The 17480-nt window shown below is 35.5% G+C and overlaps 2 protein-coding genes across 5 annotated transcripts in view; one reads left to right on the top strand and one right to left on the bottom strand.

Annotated features, from left to right (window-relative positions):
• Positions 1-17480, bottom strand: part of LOC137926822 (cytosolic carboxypeptidase 1-like) — a 79740-nt gene that overhangs the window by 38615 nt on the left and 23645 nt on the right. The window lies entirely within an intron of this gene.
• Positions 139-17453, top strand: nw (narrow). 4 transcript variants are annotated; one of them, XM_068770365.1, is made up of 6 exons: positions 139-276; positions 11554-11659; positions 14425-14501; positions 14904-15111; positions 15736-15891; positions 16464-17453. In XM_068770365.1, the coding sequence occupies exons 1-6, from the start codon at positions 216-218 to the stop codon at positions 16891-16893; spliced, it is 1038 nt and encodes a 345-aa protein (XP_068626466.1). In that variant the 5' UTR covers positions 139-215; the 3' UTR covers positions 16894-17453. The 4 variants fall into 4 exon arrangements, with proteins under 4 accessions (XP_068626466.1, XP_068626465.1, XP_068626468.1 ...); XM_068770364.1 differs by having other exon boundaries at positions 15727-15891; XM_068770367.1 differs by having other exon boundaries at positions 15736-15901; positions 16464-16553.

The raw sequence follows: 17480 nt of genomic DNA, 5'->3' as shown, positions 1-17480 counted from the left end.
CGTGGACCTAAGTGGCAATGTAAGCAGCGCCGCAGACGGTAGACGTAGGAACGGGACCGTTGTTTCAGCGGTGGGTCGCGCGGGACGCGTCACTGTTATAAGGAGGGTCCCGGGCACCGCGCGCTCAGTGTGCCCGAGTGTCGTATGTTGCGTGAGCGCACTCCACAGAGTGTTCACACATTTCAGAATCTGTAGAAGATACGGTCGACGTCAACATGCAACTAGTCCTCGCGTCTAGCCTCCTGCTGCTTGCGGCTACTATCGGCCCCGTATCAGGTATTTTTCATACTTTCTTTGCATGACATAAATAGATCAAATTGAACAGTCAAGACAGTTATTTTCGTGACTGTAGAATAGATTAACTCCTACAAAAGTAAGAAATTGTTCCTTATGTTCTATCACTAACACAATTATTTTAATTTCATAGTTATTTCTGAATAACGCTATACTCTTATAGTTTTCTTATAAGTTATATTAATATTAAATCTACTTGTATAGTTACATTTTAATACGAATACTAAGGTTTTACTAGACAACGGTTACATGAAGTGTCAACTAATGTGTCAACTGAATCTGACTTTTTTTTTAAACAAAAGTACAAAGGTATTAAAGCTCATTACATAAAGCCATATCACCCACGCCTGGAGGCTGCTTGTCGCTGCACATTGGCTGTTGTGACCTACGGGTCCTCGACCTTCATTGTTCAACATTTCATTATAGTACAATGCCTTCTTCGTGCCACAAACCTTCAAATACCCATTATATTTTTAATTACATTGCTTGGGTTACGAATTTGACACCTATGAATTTGTATGATGTAATACTATTTTTTACTACTATGGTGGGTTTTTCTTGTAATGGGGACAAGAAAAATGCAAGGACACAGTTCACTGTAATTATTTCGTCACAGTTCATATAGAATCATCCTGCAAAATGAACTATGGAGGGCTTTACTCTCAAGGACTAAGACGTAAAAATTAGTATTTTTACTCACCAAATCATACAGTTTTAATAAATTATTTATTATTATGAGAAAAGATCATTCTTCAGACAATTTCGGTGCAAAATTTGAACAACACATAAATAAATAAATATGTACTTTCCTGTAATGTAGTTAAAATCTCTGGGCCAGTGTACCATAAAATTAAAACAGAAAAATTAATACGCGTACATTAGGAGTTGTTTTTGTAGAGGTCAACAAACTTTTGATTTAATCATTTAAAATTATTAAAAACGACCTTCAAAGTTATTAAATATGGACAGATAAAACGATTGAAACAAAAAAAAATGATAGCTCGCATAAAATATTTTAAAGTACGAGTAGCCAGCCCATTAAGATTAGAGATTTATTCTACGTTGAATCTGTACAGGTGCGTCCGTACAGATCAATTCATTGAATTCGCGTGCGTTTGATCATTTGATCATCGTTTTTATTAAGGCTTTATTTAAGATTTAAAATTTGTTATAACCTTTGACGACTTTTTTGTATCAGTTATAAGTTTGTTAAGGAAAATTCTCTATGTAATTAAGCAAAATTATTTTTAAGTTCAAAGAGCTAATATAAAAAGTTGTAGTCACAGTTATTGTTTAACATGAAAACATTCGACGGTAACTTATGATGGACTATTTTGCGTATGTCTTGTGTTGATTCAACTGCGGCTGCGAGCGCAGGTAAAAGGCATCTTAATTCTTGCATGTCGCGCCCCTATAAAACACGTGCGAACAAAAATTAATTTGTAAAAATGACTACTATTTATCAAAATCTTTAGCGGCAATAATAAAGTACTATTTTATGCAATACAAAGGACTTTCTAGGAATTATTAATTTATTTTTGTCAGTGTTGTTATGACTCGTATATATATGGCCGTAAATCACAATTTGGGCGGTTAGAAGCGTCAATGTCAATGACACTGTAGCGGGCGACGAAGATTTATCCGAGTGCAACGAATTATCTCATCAAGAGATCGTCGTGCAACTGCGGAGCCTGAGAAACGTTAAACGATTCACACCAATCGAGCGAGTAGGGAGCAATTCCGCTAATGATGCGTGTCCGCTTATCGGACGGGTTATCGACAGGTCGGCAAAAACCGTGGAACGGAAGTCGGATAGGGAAAAAATAGTGAGGGACCGCGGGGAAGGCAGGTGTGCGGTTCATCGGCCGACTGCGAGCAGTTCCGCAGGCTCTATGCGCCGAGCCGCATTTGTCACGGCCGCCGGTCCCGCCGTAACCGACGCACCAATGCTTTTTTAATGAACGCCTAAAACGGTCTTCCCTTATTTGATCTTCGCTTCCAAGCTCTTTCGATTCAATACTTTCTTTTGCGCTATGAATGGGGCTTAAACTTAGTGGATTATTGAATTTACAATTTGATCAATAGCTATGTAAAAAGATATATTCGCTCCTAAGATCTTTCACTTAAACATGTTCTTATGCTCTATGGAAAGCGCGTAAACTTACGGGCTAATTGATTCTTTTCAAAGATATTCACAAATATTACTTTGAAATAAAAAAGAATTTATACCTAAGCTAAGAGGCACATTTTTGTATAGTTTAGTATTTTTTTTAATTTAAACCTCTTTCCCTCCACTAAAATAGAGATTTTCCTTATTTGACCGTCGCTTCCAAGTTCTTTCAGTTCAGTAAATTCTTTAGTGTTTAAACTTACAGAATGATTGATTTCACGATTTCTTTGAAGAATATCGTAAATATTACTTATAAATGAGAAAAAAAAGCTAAATAAATTTATAGCTAATCAAATCTGCATTATTTTATTATTAGAGTTTAGCACATTTTATAATATATTACAGGCTAAGCCTAAGTCTGGCTATAGACATCGTATGACCGAAATGATAATGATGTTGGCAATAATTATTATAACAAATTGAAATAGGTAGCAGCTATAAGTGACATAAGAATTATTAAATCAAACTTTTTATTATATTCACATAGCAGTTTAACTATATATATAAATATAACTGTTAGTGGATTCCGATAAAATTGGCGCAATGCCATTAGATTATTGATTACGTAACAATTATTAAAACAGAATTCAAGCTATTGCTATATAAATAACGTCGTTACTTGTTATCATAACAGGTATTGTTTTAAATATCGCTCTATTGTACGGGTAGGTGTTATGATAAGTCAGTACCTATTAGTTCTAAGCTAAACGAGACTTGTAATGAAAAAAATGCTATAAGTTTTTGTTCCGGGCACTTGACAGAGCTTAAGAGTTTTTATGTTTCAGTGAAGTGCGGTATGGCTGTATTAAAACTGGTCGGAGAACTGATGAGTCATCTTAGTCAGGAAATGTATCTGTATACCATTGCGAAATAGTAGCTAAAAGCTATTCAGTCTATTATTAACGATAATCGATTTTATGGAACCGATTTTAAAATTTTAGGTATTCCTTATTAGAATATCGATGCAATAAAGGTGTGAAAAGATAAACAAGAGCAATCTTTAACACAAGGCTTTGTTCACACGTGATGAGTTTTAGATTTAACATATTTTACCGTCCAAAAACTATACATACAGTAATATGTACAAAGCCGTTCATTAAAGATTTGTCAGGCGCTGACATATCTAAATCTAATTTATAGATGAGTCCGGTCTTTGTAAGCGGTAAACTTAAGACGTTATGTTCACACCAGGTGGTGGTTATATCAAATTACAACAGGATGGAATCTCTCCTTGAGGCGACCCTGCCTTTTTTTAAACGCACCTCGGATGCTGTTTTTTTTTAAATTATCATAATTTTAGATTACCCACGAGTTTCGTATAGTCGTAATTTATATTATGCCTTTAAGTGCACAGAAAATAACATGATTAATACCTTCGCTTGTGTCTAATTTAAATTTAAAACAATAAATTATAAAACATAGGTATAATATGTAAAAAACTTTTCGCTTACGTACGTACGTTTTTAAAAAAAACGTACGTACAGTTTTGTATTATTATCGTCACCATTACCGCGGTATTTATCGTTTCGCGTTATTCTAAACTACACTTTATAAGAAAATGCACGGATGCATTGCAGAAGCTGTTACACTAATGTTTTTAAGAAATTTTTAAAGTTTTTTTCCGAAAAATGAACTGACAATATGTGTTTATTTATAGACAATTGGCAAATAACGTTATTATTTTTTCGATAGAGCTGTGCTTGAAACTGAAAGACTTAATTTAATGAGAATGAAATTTCGCTTATTTGTTTTCATTTTTGAGTGAAGTAAACATGAGTTATTACACATTGTGAGAAAAGTATCAAACTAAAATTCTCACCTAAACGCAAGTAAGAAAGTCACAAATGCGCCGGACTCCTTGTGGAGAGTATTTATTTTTTTCCCTCAACAAGTGTCCATTAAATCCCACGTAAGGAATCACAAAAAGAAGACGAACTCACCGGCGCTCGTGGTTAACTTGAAATTTCAATAGGACTGCAAGCGCCCGCGAACGTTTGTTTGCCGGGCCGGACCGGGCCTCGCTTCGGGTTCGATTACTAAAAATAGTCTGGTGGTGCATTCCGCAGGGGCAGGGCGGTGCTCCGCGCCGTCCTTGGGCTTGTCTCTGCCGTCTTCTCGATCCCTTTTTTGCGAATCGCCGACCGCGTCTTGCCCGGTGACTGTTCCCATGGACGCACGTTACCGATAAACGTTCCAATTGTGTTTTTTGCTTCGACATGACCGGCAACCGCAAAATTCAATTTCAATCATTCGGATCGTTAGTTATCAGTTTCTCCAGATTAAATTTAAAAAAAATTCTGATTATCCAATGACTCTTCGTAATATTGTTAAAGCCTATACTCATTACAGTTGATAAAAAAGATTTAATTCTGTATATTGGTAAAACACTTTGCCATTTGAACAAAGATAATCACTTCACATATACACGACTTATTATCTAGAACATATTATTATTGAAAACATTTTTACAAGAAACTTTTAAAAAAAATTATATTAATAGTGTCTGTGAACGAAATTTAAAAGGTAACTAACTATATTGATGCTTCGTATTTGCTTATTTACCTATTTATTTGAGAATTTATTCAAAATTAATAAAACTAGTCTGTTCACGACATGCAATACTTATAGACAAGTGGTTAAAAGATAACCAGGAGGCAGATGTCTTAATATGATAATAAATACGGAAAGCTAAACACATTTCAAATCGGTGGATATCAAACTAGATCAAATAGATTCCACCTATGAACTGACTCATCACGATATCTCAGGGGACATAGAGACTTGAATTTTGGTAGGAATATTCCTTTTGTCAAGTAGAGCTAAGACGAATGAGATACGAAATAGATTTTAAAGAAATTCTACTTGCAAAAGGATTGAGAGGCGTTCATTAAGTTTACGAAGCGGCCGGGCGAAGCTGGAAATGTATACGTAAATAACACAGATTCATATACGTTATGATATACCAGTTAAGAGATGACAATTATGCAAATTTTTATACTGATAATCCTCAAAACGTCTTTTCTAACGTTTGTCGATTTCCAATTTCTTATTTCGAATTTATTAGTAGTAATAAGACTCTTTGGACGGGAAAAGAATGAACGAAGTGGGAACTGTGATAGCGATATCTATGCAGGATAGCATAAAGTCAAATTCAAAATATTTTTATTCGAGTTGGAATTTCATCGCACTTTTGGACCGTTGTTTATTTTAACATTATTAGTACTAACCTACCACCGACTCGAGATGCTGATTTTCTGGCCAGAAACTTAACAGCTATACCTTTTAAATGAAATTTAACGATGTTTAAAGTATACATTACAATAAAAAGCTCTTTAATGTTGTAAAAAGATTTTTAACTGAGAAAACGAAGTCGTAAGATATCTCATGGGATTTTATTATGTATGCGAACACTCGTACCCATAAAGGATTCGTTAACATATAAAGAAATATATATATAAAGGGTTATGAACGTGTAGGATGTTAAAAGGTTGTGTAGTGGAGCGTGATACACGAGGAGAGGACGCCTGGGGAGCGGACTGGTTTGCGTTATGCAACGCGATGCACCGCGACGCACTCCAGCTATGCGCTGCGAGCCCCGCCGTGGCGCCAGCGCAAACTTACGTCTTTCATCTATTATTATTTACACGCATATGTACTTGAAATTGTCTGCCTATTAAACGATTTATAATATTAAACGCGGTTATCAAACTATCTTCACATTATTGGATGTGGTGTTTCAATTTTATATAACGATAAACTAACCTATTTGAAACGAAATCGGACAATTTTCTTGAATTTTTTCCTTAATTTATCAACCTATTTATTCAAACATTTTGAAGATTGTGTAATGGGGACATAATGCCTTATAGGCGTCCTCTATCAGTCAACCCTAGGTGGTTTGCCTATTTAATATATATTTCTCTATATATTAAATAGGCAAATTTGTAAATGTTAAAACAATATTTAATTACATAATACTTTGTGCTATAGATACATGATTAATATTATTCTTATTATTTTATTACCAATAAAGACATTGTTAATTAATTTATTATAGTTATATCCTAATAACCCAAATTTGTATGTATTAATTAATAATAGGAAAAAGTATTAATTTACAGGTAATAGCACCTGTTACCGCGGTATTTAAACTCGTCATTAATTACCGATGCAATTCAATGAAATTTTGGATGAGTTCTGTACATTTAGACTTTTTTCGAACTCACATGTACCAGTAGTTATATCTATATATGTTCATGGGTGTTTAGTGAAGATTTTGCCTACATCAGTAACAAGTGCTTTATCGTTAATACACTTAATACCTTTATATATTTTTAGGATACTTAACGGACAGGAAATACAGGTTAGGTCTACGCGAGCTTCTTACAAATACTATCAGTTTTAGTATCGTATTTAATTTTAAATGTAAAATGCACAAAAAACTATTGTGAATGGAAGGAAGTGGACGTTGTTACTTGCCGCTTGAATATTCGTTATGGAATTGCTTCTGAATAATAATGAGTTTGCGTTAGATTTTATACTGACCCTACATTGATAAAGGAACATAAGTTTGAATAATTAACTCCTAATAATCATGGTCGTTTCATAATAATATCTTATAAATTAAATTACTTTTATTTACGGATAATATAATAAAGTAGTATTCTCAAATGTATAACGAAGAAGATAGGCTCTAAATCAAAATATCTAAAATAAAACGTGATTGGTTATAGATGTAAAGGCTTTGAAGAGGTGAATGTATAGATTATTTGCTGTCAGCTAATGTTTCATACATTAGCCTACCCAAAAATCAATGGTTTCTGAAAAAATAATTCATTCCAATAGAAAATAAATTATGGTAACATATTTCAGAGTGATCACTTTATACAGGGTTAATGAAAATAGGTTGAAAGGCATGTATACTTGTTCTTAATTACCCTGTGTATTTAACATTAATCAATAGTAGACGTTCAAAAATAGTAAACTACAAATAGGTCTCAAAAGAAATTTAATTTCTTCGAGCATATCGCTGGAATTCGTATCTCGTAACAGTTAAAGGTCACCCGTGTGAGTACTGGCTGGCGAGTTCATTCGCAAGACTACGGGATTGAAATAAGACATTAAGTGGATTGCGGAGAGGCAAAATCGCTCGAACCGGTCGCAATACGAGTAATGGCATCGCTAAAAATAGGATTCCTAGTCATGAGACCTTCTTGTCCATGGTAAATGAGTCCAGACTTCGTTATAACCTCAACCATAGACATTGCATTGGATATTTATAAACAATGATTTTTTTAAATTATATGAACATAGTCAACCTTCGTTATATAATATTTTGGATATTTTAATAAAGATTAATTATTGGCTATAGTACGACAGAAATAAAAAAAAGTATTTGCAAATATTAGTATTCGCAAGAAGTCGCAAAGCAGTTTGAATGTTAATACAACTTAATCTTCAATTCGTTTAATTTTAAACTTTTTGAAGATTTATATTAAAAAAACAAGTTATCTATTTCGTATGCATTACAAAATAGGTTTTTGCTAAAAGATTACTAACAGCCAAAGATTAAAATATCACGTACCTCTAGATAAATGAAAAATATTAAACTACTGAATTTGTAATTTTTTTTAAATAAAGTTTAAAAATCTTTTGTTTGCTGCGATAAAAAATTAAAAATCTAGCATCATTACGGGCCGGCGGGTTTTGGTCCGAGGTCCGTTAGCACGACCCGCGTGCGTCCGGTGATGAGCCAACCGGATATCCCCGAGGCGCTTGCCACTGGCGTACACTGCACCTATGCCTCACCTTGCAAGTCAACATGTTATATCTGTATAGAACGAACGATGAAGATTCCTTTGGCAAGAAAATAATCCAAAAATAATGAGAAAAATAGTAAAATCCACACTCTTATATCACCATAGAATAAAAGACAATATCTCCAAAAGTTTGAAATCAATCGATATTAAAAAGCGTGTTAATATGTTATAAAAAAAAAACAAAACAGTATACCATTAAACAAAATTTAAAATATAATTTCTTCAAATACGTAGCGCGGTTGATTGGTTGAAAATGCCATCATTACAACTTTTGTACACAAATAAATACTCACAAATAAATTCATGCAGTTTATGAAACAGAAAAAATATTTTGTTATTAGTCGTAAACTTATTTACGAAATACGTTTTACATTATTTAGAATTTGTTGCGATAAGGCAATAATATTTAAGGTTAAATGAATATTGTTGGAGGTGACGATCAAAAAAGAAAGGCTCCACACCGCTATTGATTAATTATTTCTAACAACACTGAGACGATGTGGGTTTTTAAGTAATACTAATCAAATAGTAATAACTTATAATCAAAATTGTAACATTTGGAACAAATAAGGCTTAATTATATTAGGGCTAATAATTTTTCACTAAAGGAATTTTTTTCTGACACCAAGCCTATAAAATTTATAAATAACACACTAAACGACGTTAGTACCGCGTTTAGAAATAATTTTAACACTGTTTAATATAATGACACGATTATCATTAATGTCACACTATTTGGGCCCAGGAACAATGCACAGTAATTAGCATTTCATATATTTAACGAATTTACTATTCGCCTAAATAACGTACGGGTGTCCTCAATAGATGTAGCGCAAGAACGTACGTGGCGGTTGGGACGTCACATTAGTATTCGAGGTGCGCGCGCGCAATGTACGTGACTCGACGTACGCCCCCTTCCCCCACAGCCGACTACTTTCTAAACGTCCCTAGCGATCCCTTCTATGTTCATACAGCCACGTAATTCCATATTTATTCAGCTGAATGGATTTGATGTGCAGTTGTTGAAGAGGCAACGTTATACTCGTCCATCGACAACGAAGCGGCCATTGAATACATACTGTCATGGTCAAACTTATATTTATTTACAAAGCATGGCGACAAAATAAATCTATTCTATTAATAGTTAATATGTGTCCTTGTTAACTAGGATTTACGTCTATTAGAGGTATACACACAATCGTGGAAGTCTATTATGAATCGCATAGCAGAACTATTCTATGATAGAATTATCTTTCTAATTCAAAATAAATTTAATTTAAAAAAAATAAATATAAACCGAGTCAAAGTACTAAAGATTGCTATAAAAATCAAAATGGTCATTGAGTGTGAAATGTTAATTCTTATATCAAAAGTTTTAATATTATTGTCAATATCCTATATCGAAATAATTTCAGAGTATAAAACTCTCTAGCACTAGCACTAGCACTCTAGCATAAAGCTAAGCATTGTTAATTATGTACTACGTGTATAGATAACAATTCTGAGTATTTTTTTTAAATTCTATCTACTAGAAGTGTTTGTTTGTGCTTTTTATCAACTACGTATGATAAATAATATATAAGAATACATACATAAATAAAATTTGAAAGAAGAGAGAAATAATGTTTCACGGAAGGTCACAAGATTATATATTTAAAGTCATTGAAATGTTGAGAATGCCGCGTTCAACGAAATTAGATTTTAATCATAAAATTCTGGATAGGGAACCTCTCGGTGAATATTAAATACAAAAGGAAGTAGTAAACCATTTCCGTGATCTGTTCTATGTATTCAAAACTTCCATTTATTACAATGGAAGATCACACGATTTTAAGGATCCGTTCAATCGACAGACGGTCTTTAAAACTCGTATCGAACAGGTGCTGTTAGCGAGACGGCGCAGGATGTGTATTATTACATTTTATTAATTGCCTCCGTGACTGTTATTAAGCGAGCGACTCACTAGAGTTCGTAGACCCCCGCGTAGAGCCGTGGAAAATTGTTCATTCCATTGCGCTTTTATCGCAGCGAGACTGCCATGAATTGACGACACTCGCCTTACCTCTCCGCAATAAGTTCATTTATTTTTAAACCCGCCACAAAGACTGTTGATCTATTATAGTTTTTATTACGATTTTAAAAAAGAACAGAGGAGACTGCTTAAAAAACAGGTGTAATCGATGTTTTTCGTTTCGTATGAACTAATAAATCATCTACGTGTCTAATAACAGACCGATTTCGTCAGATTAGGTTTTGAAATACGGTAAAATATTTGAAATTGAAATTAAATAAACGTTTAGTTCTTATTTGCAGTATTAGCGACTAGCATCCGAGTTGTGTCGGAGCTTCTCAATACAAGTGACAATGTCCCTTCGTCTAGGTGTAATGACCGTAGGAACTCGGGAACCAGTACTTGCCGCAGACCTAGACCAGCTCCGCGGTATCGCATTCCCGTGGAATAAAAATAAAATATTACCGGTATTAGGAATTGATTCTTTCACGTCTGTATCACTTTCAATGGATTATTCAATTATGAAATAATGCGGGCTGCGGTTGACCGCAACAAGCTCTGAACAGTGAATTTAATTAGGCACGTAATGTCGGGGGTCCGACCGCAAGGGCATCTCGCATGCATTACACGTTCCCGATGCATTTTTATACGGCCGTCTTTAAGCGAGTGCGCAAATTTTACGATGCGTCAAGAGATATTAAAACTTTAAACAAGTTACTTTTCATTCATGAATATAGATGAACTTTTGGAAGACGTGTTTATAAAAAAATACTAAAGATGCATCGCTGTCCCGCGCTATGTGCTTGGAATATAATGTGGTAAAGAGAGTCGCGGCCTTAGCTCACAAAAAATTTACAAACATGTTTTTTTTAAGGTACGTTTTATAACATTTTTAAATGAAATAACTATGGTATTGTCATTGATAGGTTAAGTTTTCGCGGTATCTTGTTTTTGGTGTCTTAAAATATTTATGAACTAAAGTAAAATGGTACAGACTGAGCGAGTATCGCGAAATTAATAATATTGGATTAAATTAAGACGAATGACGTCAGCATGTGGCGGATCTGTAATAAAAGATAATTACTAGATATGGTTGGGCCTTGCTTGTAAATTTTAGCTTCAGACACAAAATAAATTACAACAATCATCGTGCGGCGTCGACCCATGTTTTCATTGCGGTTTAAATTTTATTATCTCCGCCATTAAGATAATGCGTAATAAAAGTTCGAGGTATTGAAATGAGACATTTTTTGTTTCAGCACAAAGGATAACAACAATACAATTGGATGGCGTCCAATACTTCATTTCAAGAATGAATCCTTATAGTCCGGAATTGAACTACTTCTTAGCATACCAGTATTGCAGGTAATGTCTTATCTATACATCTTTATTACTTATGGGTGACTTATATCAGAGATAAAGAGAGAGTGCGTCGTTTTATTGCAGATGATATCGTCTTCTACCTCGAGTTGCACTTCGTTTTGATATAATAGTTAGGTCGTGACTGGTACTTGTTATCCATGATATCGTTACTGCCGCTCTGTTCAAATCTCCGCATAACCGTGCCATGTCGGGCGCTAACAACGCTCCCGGGGCTGCGAGGGCTGGCCTGTCGCGACCAGGAAGCGTGGGGACATTTACATTACCGTTAGTTGTTCTGGGAATACTCGAGAACAATATCGGCACCTCGGTGAGCCATTTCCGCGAGCCATTCATACTGTTTAATGCCCGCCTTGTGGTTTTATTAGTGCAATATTCCCACGGATCGCGTCCACGGTATAAGGGCTAAGTAATACGTAAACCCGTGAATGGAATGCGAATAATCGTAAATTATTACTTGCTTTATTGTTGTTACATCCGTACTCCGATGTGGGAACGTTTCACGTGGTCTTGTATAGGCTTCCGAGCAGTTAATACTTCGTATACCAATGGCTTAACCGCGTGTGCTTCTAATGAATTACGGGGTCGCTAAGCTTTGCTCGGTCACGATGTCCCTTAAATAAAATGCTGTCACGACCTATCTGTTTATTAACTGTTTCTTTTGTAATCATTACCGGACTTGACCAAGACGTGATATTTAAATGCATTCACGTTAAAGAAATCGCACGTGATACTTTTACTGAATTTAAAATCAGCTCTTAAGTATTTGAGAGGTTAAATGATTTTTTTTTAAATTGTTAACCAAAATGCTAAAATAAATTGGACCTGACCATATAAACTATCTATTGCAACTTTGATAACGAAAAAAATATATCATATCACTTAGAGGTAACCGTTAGAGTGTAAATGGTTCAAAAGGCGGTCAATAACGACGCATCATACGTCGCACAATAAGCGTTGTCAGCCGATGTTCCAATTGATAAAATCCATTCAACGTTTTCGGTCCTGATAAAAAGGGCCTGGTTGGCGATCGAGGAGGCAAACATATGTTTGAAGAAGCATATATTGAATCGCGTAGTAATTGTCGTAAATAAACATATACAGGTACATATATACATAATACAAAATTTACGGGTCTAACGATGAGTATATCCATGCCGAATTTGTAATTATATGTATAAATATACTGTATACAGAACTAGGAATTGCTTTTACAAAATTCAAACTACTCGCTGAAATAATTAGAGATGTTTTAACCTTAACATCGAATCCGATATGATTTTCGTATGTATAAATTAATATTAATTAGGTGCATTATTGGTTAAGAAACTATTTAAAAACGAAAAGTATAAGAATAAAGTAACTCTGTTAATGAACATAGCATATGATGCATAGGTTTTGAATAAAAGTTATCATTAAGGAACATTAAATAGAATTTAAAGCGTGCTCCTAAAAACAGGAATCATCGACGACACATGAATGTTAATGTTACTGAACAAAAACATTCGAAACAGTTAAAGTGTAAAAAATGTCGATATGCACGCGATGCGTCAGTGGGAAAAGCAATTATATCTTAATATCGTATTCAAGCCGAGTGCATTTTATGACGTTTCAATTCGGCGCAAGTAGTTCATTTGCGTGACTAAATTTTTAATACCTTTAATTCAATTTTTCTTTTGCAACAGTGTAATAATATGAATTTATCGTCTTGATCGTTATACACTTTTATGTAAAAAAAAGTCGTGAGAAATATAAAAACGTTTTCAAGATATAAAATTACCGGAAAAACGTTTCAGACTTTCATGCCATTGTTTATTGGTTATCTTATTAATTTTAAATTAATTTTACAGGTCTATAAATCTTTGTAAATTCGGATAGTATTGTTTCTAATAATATTGCATCACTTTGTTTCCCTTAAATGTGTACTTGCGGAACAGAGTTAAATTCTATTGCTTCTGAATAAGGTGGGATTATTTGATTTTGAGTAAATATCGAGAAAACATAAAATCGATTTTTCTTTCGATAGTCACTTTGTTAATTATATTCCTATTATTCGATATATTATATCTTGATTTTGTTAATTAAATACGAATAAAAAAACCTAATACATTCAAATTAAGAATAGTAATTTTTTTTAAATCCCAATATTTTTATTTTTACGATCGATCCCTGCTATTGATGTTGATTATCGAAAGTTGAAAATATTGCTATTGACCCTTTTTGCTACACACGACTTGGGTTTAATCGACGCAAGGCTCCGGACAAGGTTTTTAATCGTACAGAGTTCTTTACTCTCTCTTGGAATGTCGCCCCGGCCCGTTGCAGCCTGCATTTAGCAAATAAATTGCTTCGCAATAAACAGGCTTCGTGGAGACTCCGCTAGGGTTTATAGCTGCATGTGATTAGCTGGAACTATTCCAGCTAAGTCGCGTATTTTGCCGGGGCTGGTTTCTAAGTATCTCTTGTCACACCACTAAGCCAGGTGTTGATCGTTATATGCGTATGATACGCGAGCAAACATCGGTTTCCCGTTCTAGAAGTCAATGACTTCTCATAAATAGATTCTAGTAATATCAAACAAAAGTCACGAAAAAAGATATCTTTAAATGAGTCAGAAATTTCAATTGTTAAAAATTTTTCACACCTCTATTGTGAACTTGATTTCAATTACGCAATAACAGAAAACATTGAATAAAATAAGTTTATTGCAATTAAAGGAAAAAAATGCTATAAAATATTATACTTTTCAGATCCTTGGGCTTGCAACTGGCATCATTCGAAACAAAAGAAAAAGCTGATTCTATAACAACATATCTCTTAAATGCTGGTAAGACTTCATACGCTTTTGCAACATTCTTATTCTTAGTGCTGAAATAAATTATGTGATCTTACGCGTTAACCTTATAAAATATAAAGATTCTCAAATGTTTTTTATTATGACCTAATAAAGATTAAGATCTCATCACAAATTATTTCATCTGGTAGAGATAGACAAGTGTTATTACTGTAGAAAAATTGCCAAAGATAATCATAATAATAAGACAAAAGAAAATTGTTGAAATAATAACATTATCATTTGAGAAAACCCTAGGAGGTCGGACATGGGCTAATTAGCAATATTTAAATTTTGGTAAAGTCATCGTTGCAATTTATTCTTCGCTTTAATACTTATTTAGAAAGACTAACAATGCACGGTCTTCGGAAATATAACGCTGATAATTATTTACAGGTTACAACAAATATGACTTCTGGACGTCAGGCAATAATTTAGGGACAGATATGTACCTATGGATGAGCACGGGGCTTCCGTTCAACGCCACTTTCAACTACATGCGGCGCATGAGCAACGTAACCCCCTACCAACATTCCGACGATAGCATGGACCCCGTTGATTTACCTCAAGGCAGCACTGCACCCCAACGTACTGCTAGACACGGGTAAGTGTATGGCACAAGTATAGTATACGAACACAGCTGTTTTACCATCATCATAATATCCAAGAGACGTCCACCGGTGGACATAGGCCTCTTTCGTCGATTCAACTTGATATCATATATGCTGTACTCGCCTGTTCTGTGCTGTTGGCCTGCCCACTGGCAATTTTACTTGTTACTTCGCTTAGGTATATTGGTTATTTTCGTTAGTATACGGATCTCATAATTTATGATAAGATCTGCCCTTTTATCATTTACTCTGGTAACGTTAGGATGTAACTAACAGACAACAATGCAATTAATTAACATATACAGTCAAATAACTTAAATAACTAGTTTATATCTTTATTAGATAAGTCGTCTGAGTAACTAGCAAATTTTTATTTCTAATCAGTTATTCGTCTTCTATGTTATTAGTTTACCAAGATTTAACTACCTATTGCGATAACGTTTATAACATGAATATAAACCTAAGCGGGTTTCTCGATGTTGAAAAAAACCATGCTAAATAGCAAAAAATTTAAATGGAAAACTTTACATTAAAGAGCGTGTTTTAACATACTATACTCGTAGTTATTTTTAATGATTAATGCATAAAAGAGTATTGAAACATTATAGGTATTCCAGGACCGAGCACGTGATGGCAAACGGTTGCGTCGCGCTGAAGCAGCCCGACTTCCACTGGGAACCGCAACACTGCGGCGAGATCAAGGACTTCATCTGCGAGCAGACGCGTTGCTACTACTACAACTACGGCTCGATCCCCGTGTCGTCGGCGCAGGGGTAATGCCAGGTGAGATGCCAGCGCCGTCTCCGGAGGCCAACTCCCCGCCAGCCGCGCGCTCTCATCACTCAGCACTCCTCTCATTCGCACAGCTTCCCTCAAAAATGTCAACAGGACGACATTGTCTCTTAAGATGGGTCCGTAGTAACTAGTCTTTCTTTAAACACGAAGTAGTTTGTATTCTAACATTTTAGCTGTAGATTTCTAGTACCGGTCAAGTGATATTCAAGAAGCGCGCGTGCAGTGGGATTAGGCCTCTGTCTTAAACCCAACCACCAAACAAGATCCCTACACCCAATAGTTATTGACCTAGTTGATTGGATCTAATACACAGCTATGAAGAGACTAATTAATAATATTTGTGGATTGTGAGATTTGTGGGATTTTCTAAATTTATAATCATTTGGTGGGTGGGTGAAGGGGGCTTTGCTTGGTATCTAACCACAGTGTTAAGTTTACATTCTTTACTACGGGAATAAGTTGCCTGTCGTCGTCCTTTAACCAGGACATAATTAAGGCATTTTGAGATTCATTTTGTAACGAGAGCGCTGGTTACGCGTCTGTTCGATAGGAAACCGCTGTCCCTGACGACCACGACGACGGCGCACCCGCTCACCTCGTCTTCGCCGCCGCCGCCTCGCTCCGAGCACCTTCCGACACACTTCAACATCAGCGTTCTTTTCGACAAGCTGCAGCCTTCGTCACTCGACGGTCTGCGTTCGCCGCACCTTAAGTCCGGATCGCCCAACAAGTCGTCCCCGCAGATTGATTCCCACTATTCGCGCGCGTCTGATGCGCGTAGTCACGAGCAAGAACAGGAGAAGGAGGAGCCGACGCAGGGCCCTTATGAGAACGAGGAGGGCATGGTGGGGGACGACGCGTCGGCGTATCTGAACCAGGAGGCGCGCGAGGCTGGCGAGGGCGCACCGTCGACCGCCGAGCCGGACGCCACCGAGCAATCCGTCCACGCCAGCGGCATGCTGGCCCCACCCGCCTACTAGCGTCCGACTCGGCGCCTAATGTAATCTATTCATGACAATTAGCTATATCCTCTACCAAAAGTATTATTCATATTAAACGACGTCTTGTGTGTAGAGCATTATAAGTCTTTTAGCTTGCTTTTCAGATTGCATTGAAGCATCAGTAAATCCATGTTACGAAAATGTAAATGAGATTTATTATTTTAAGTATTTTATATGTATAATTTTTGAAATGGCGGGAATTTTATGGTGTTATGGTGGTAGTAATTGCGTGAAGGTGCTGGCGACTCGTGGCACACGACTCGCCACCGTCTTCAGAAACTAGCGGCAAAGGGATTCCACGGTTGACGTACGTAGACTTCTCGAGCACAACACGAATGAGTACGTAGATCTCCGGTATTTTCATTTAACCGTAAACCGTAGTTTCATTTAAGAAAATTGACGTTTAGTAATGGTCTGGACATATCATTCGGATTAGTGATATAAGAGTATGTTTATAATACGTGACGTAACTAGATAAGTGTATTAAGTTAAAATATCAAAAAATTAAGTGTAGGTGATGTAGAGGAGATAATAAATTTTAAAATTGTAATAATATAGTCTTTTAT

Source organism: Battus philenor, unplaced genomic scaffold, assembly GCF_028537555.1.
Source record: "Battus philenor isolate CCGP_79_NKW_IND1 unplaced genomic scaffold, ilBatPhil1.0.hap1 SCAF_3, whole genome shotgun sequence".
NCBI classification, from domain to species: Eukaryota; Metazoa; Arthropoda; class Insecta; order Lepidoptera; family Papilionidae; genus Battus; species Battus philenor.
This window is presented reverse-complemented; position numbering and strand designations above follow the sequence as displayed.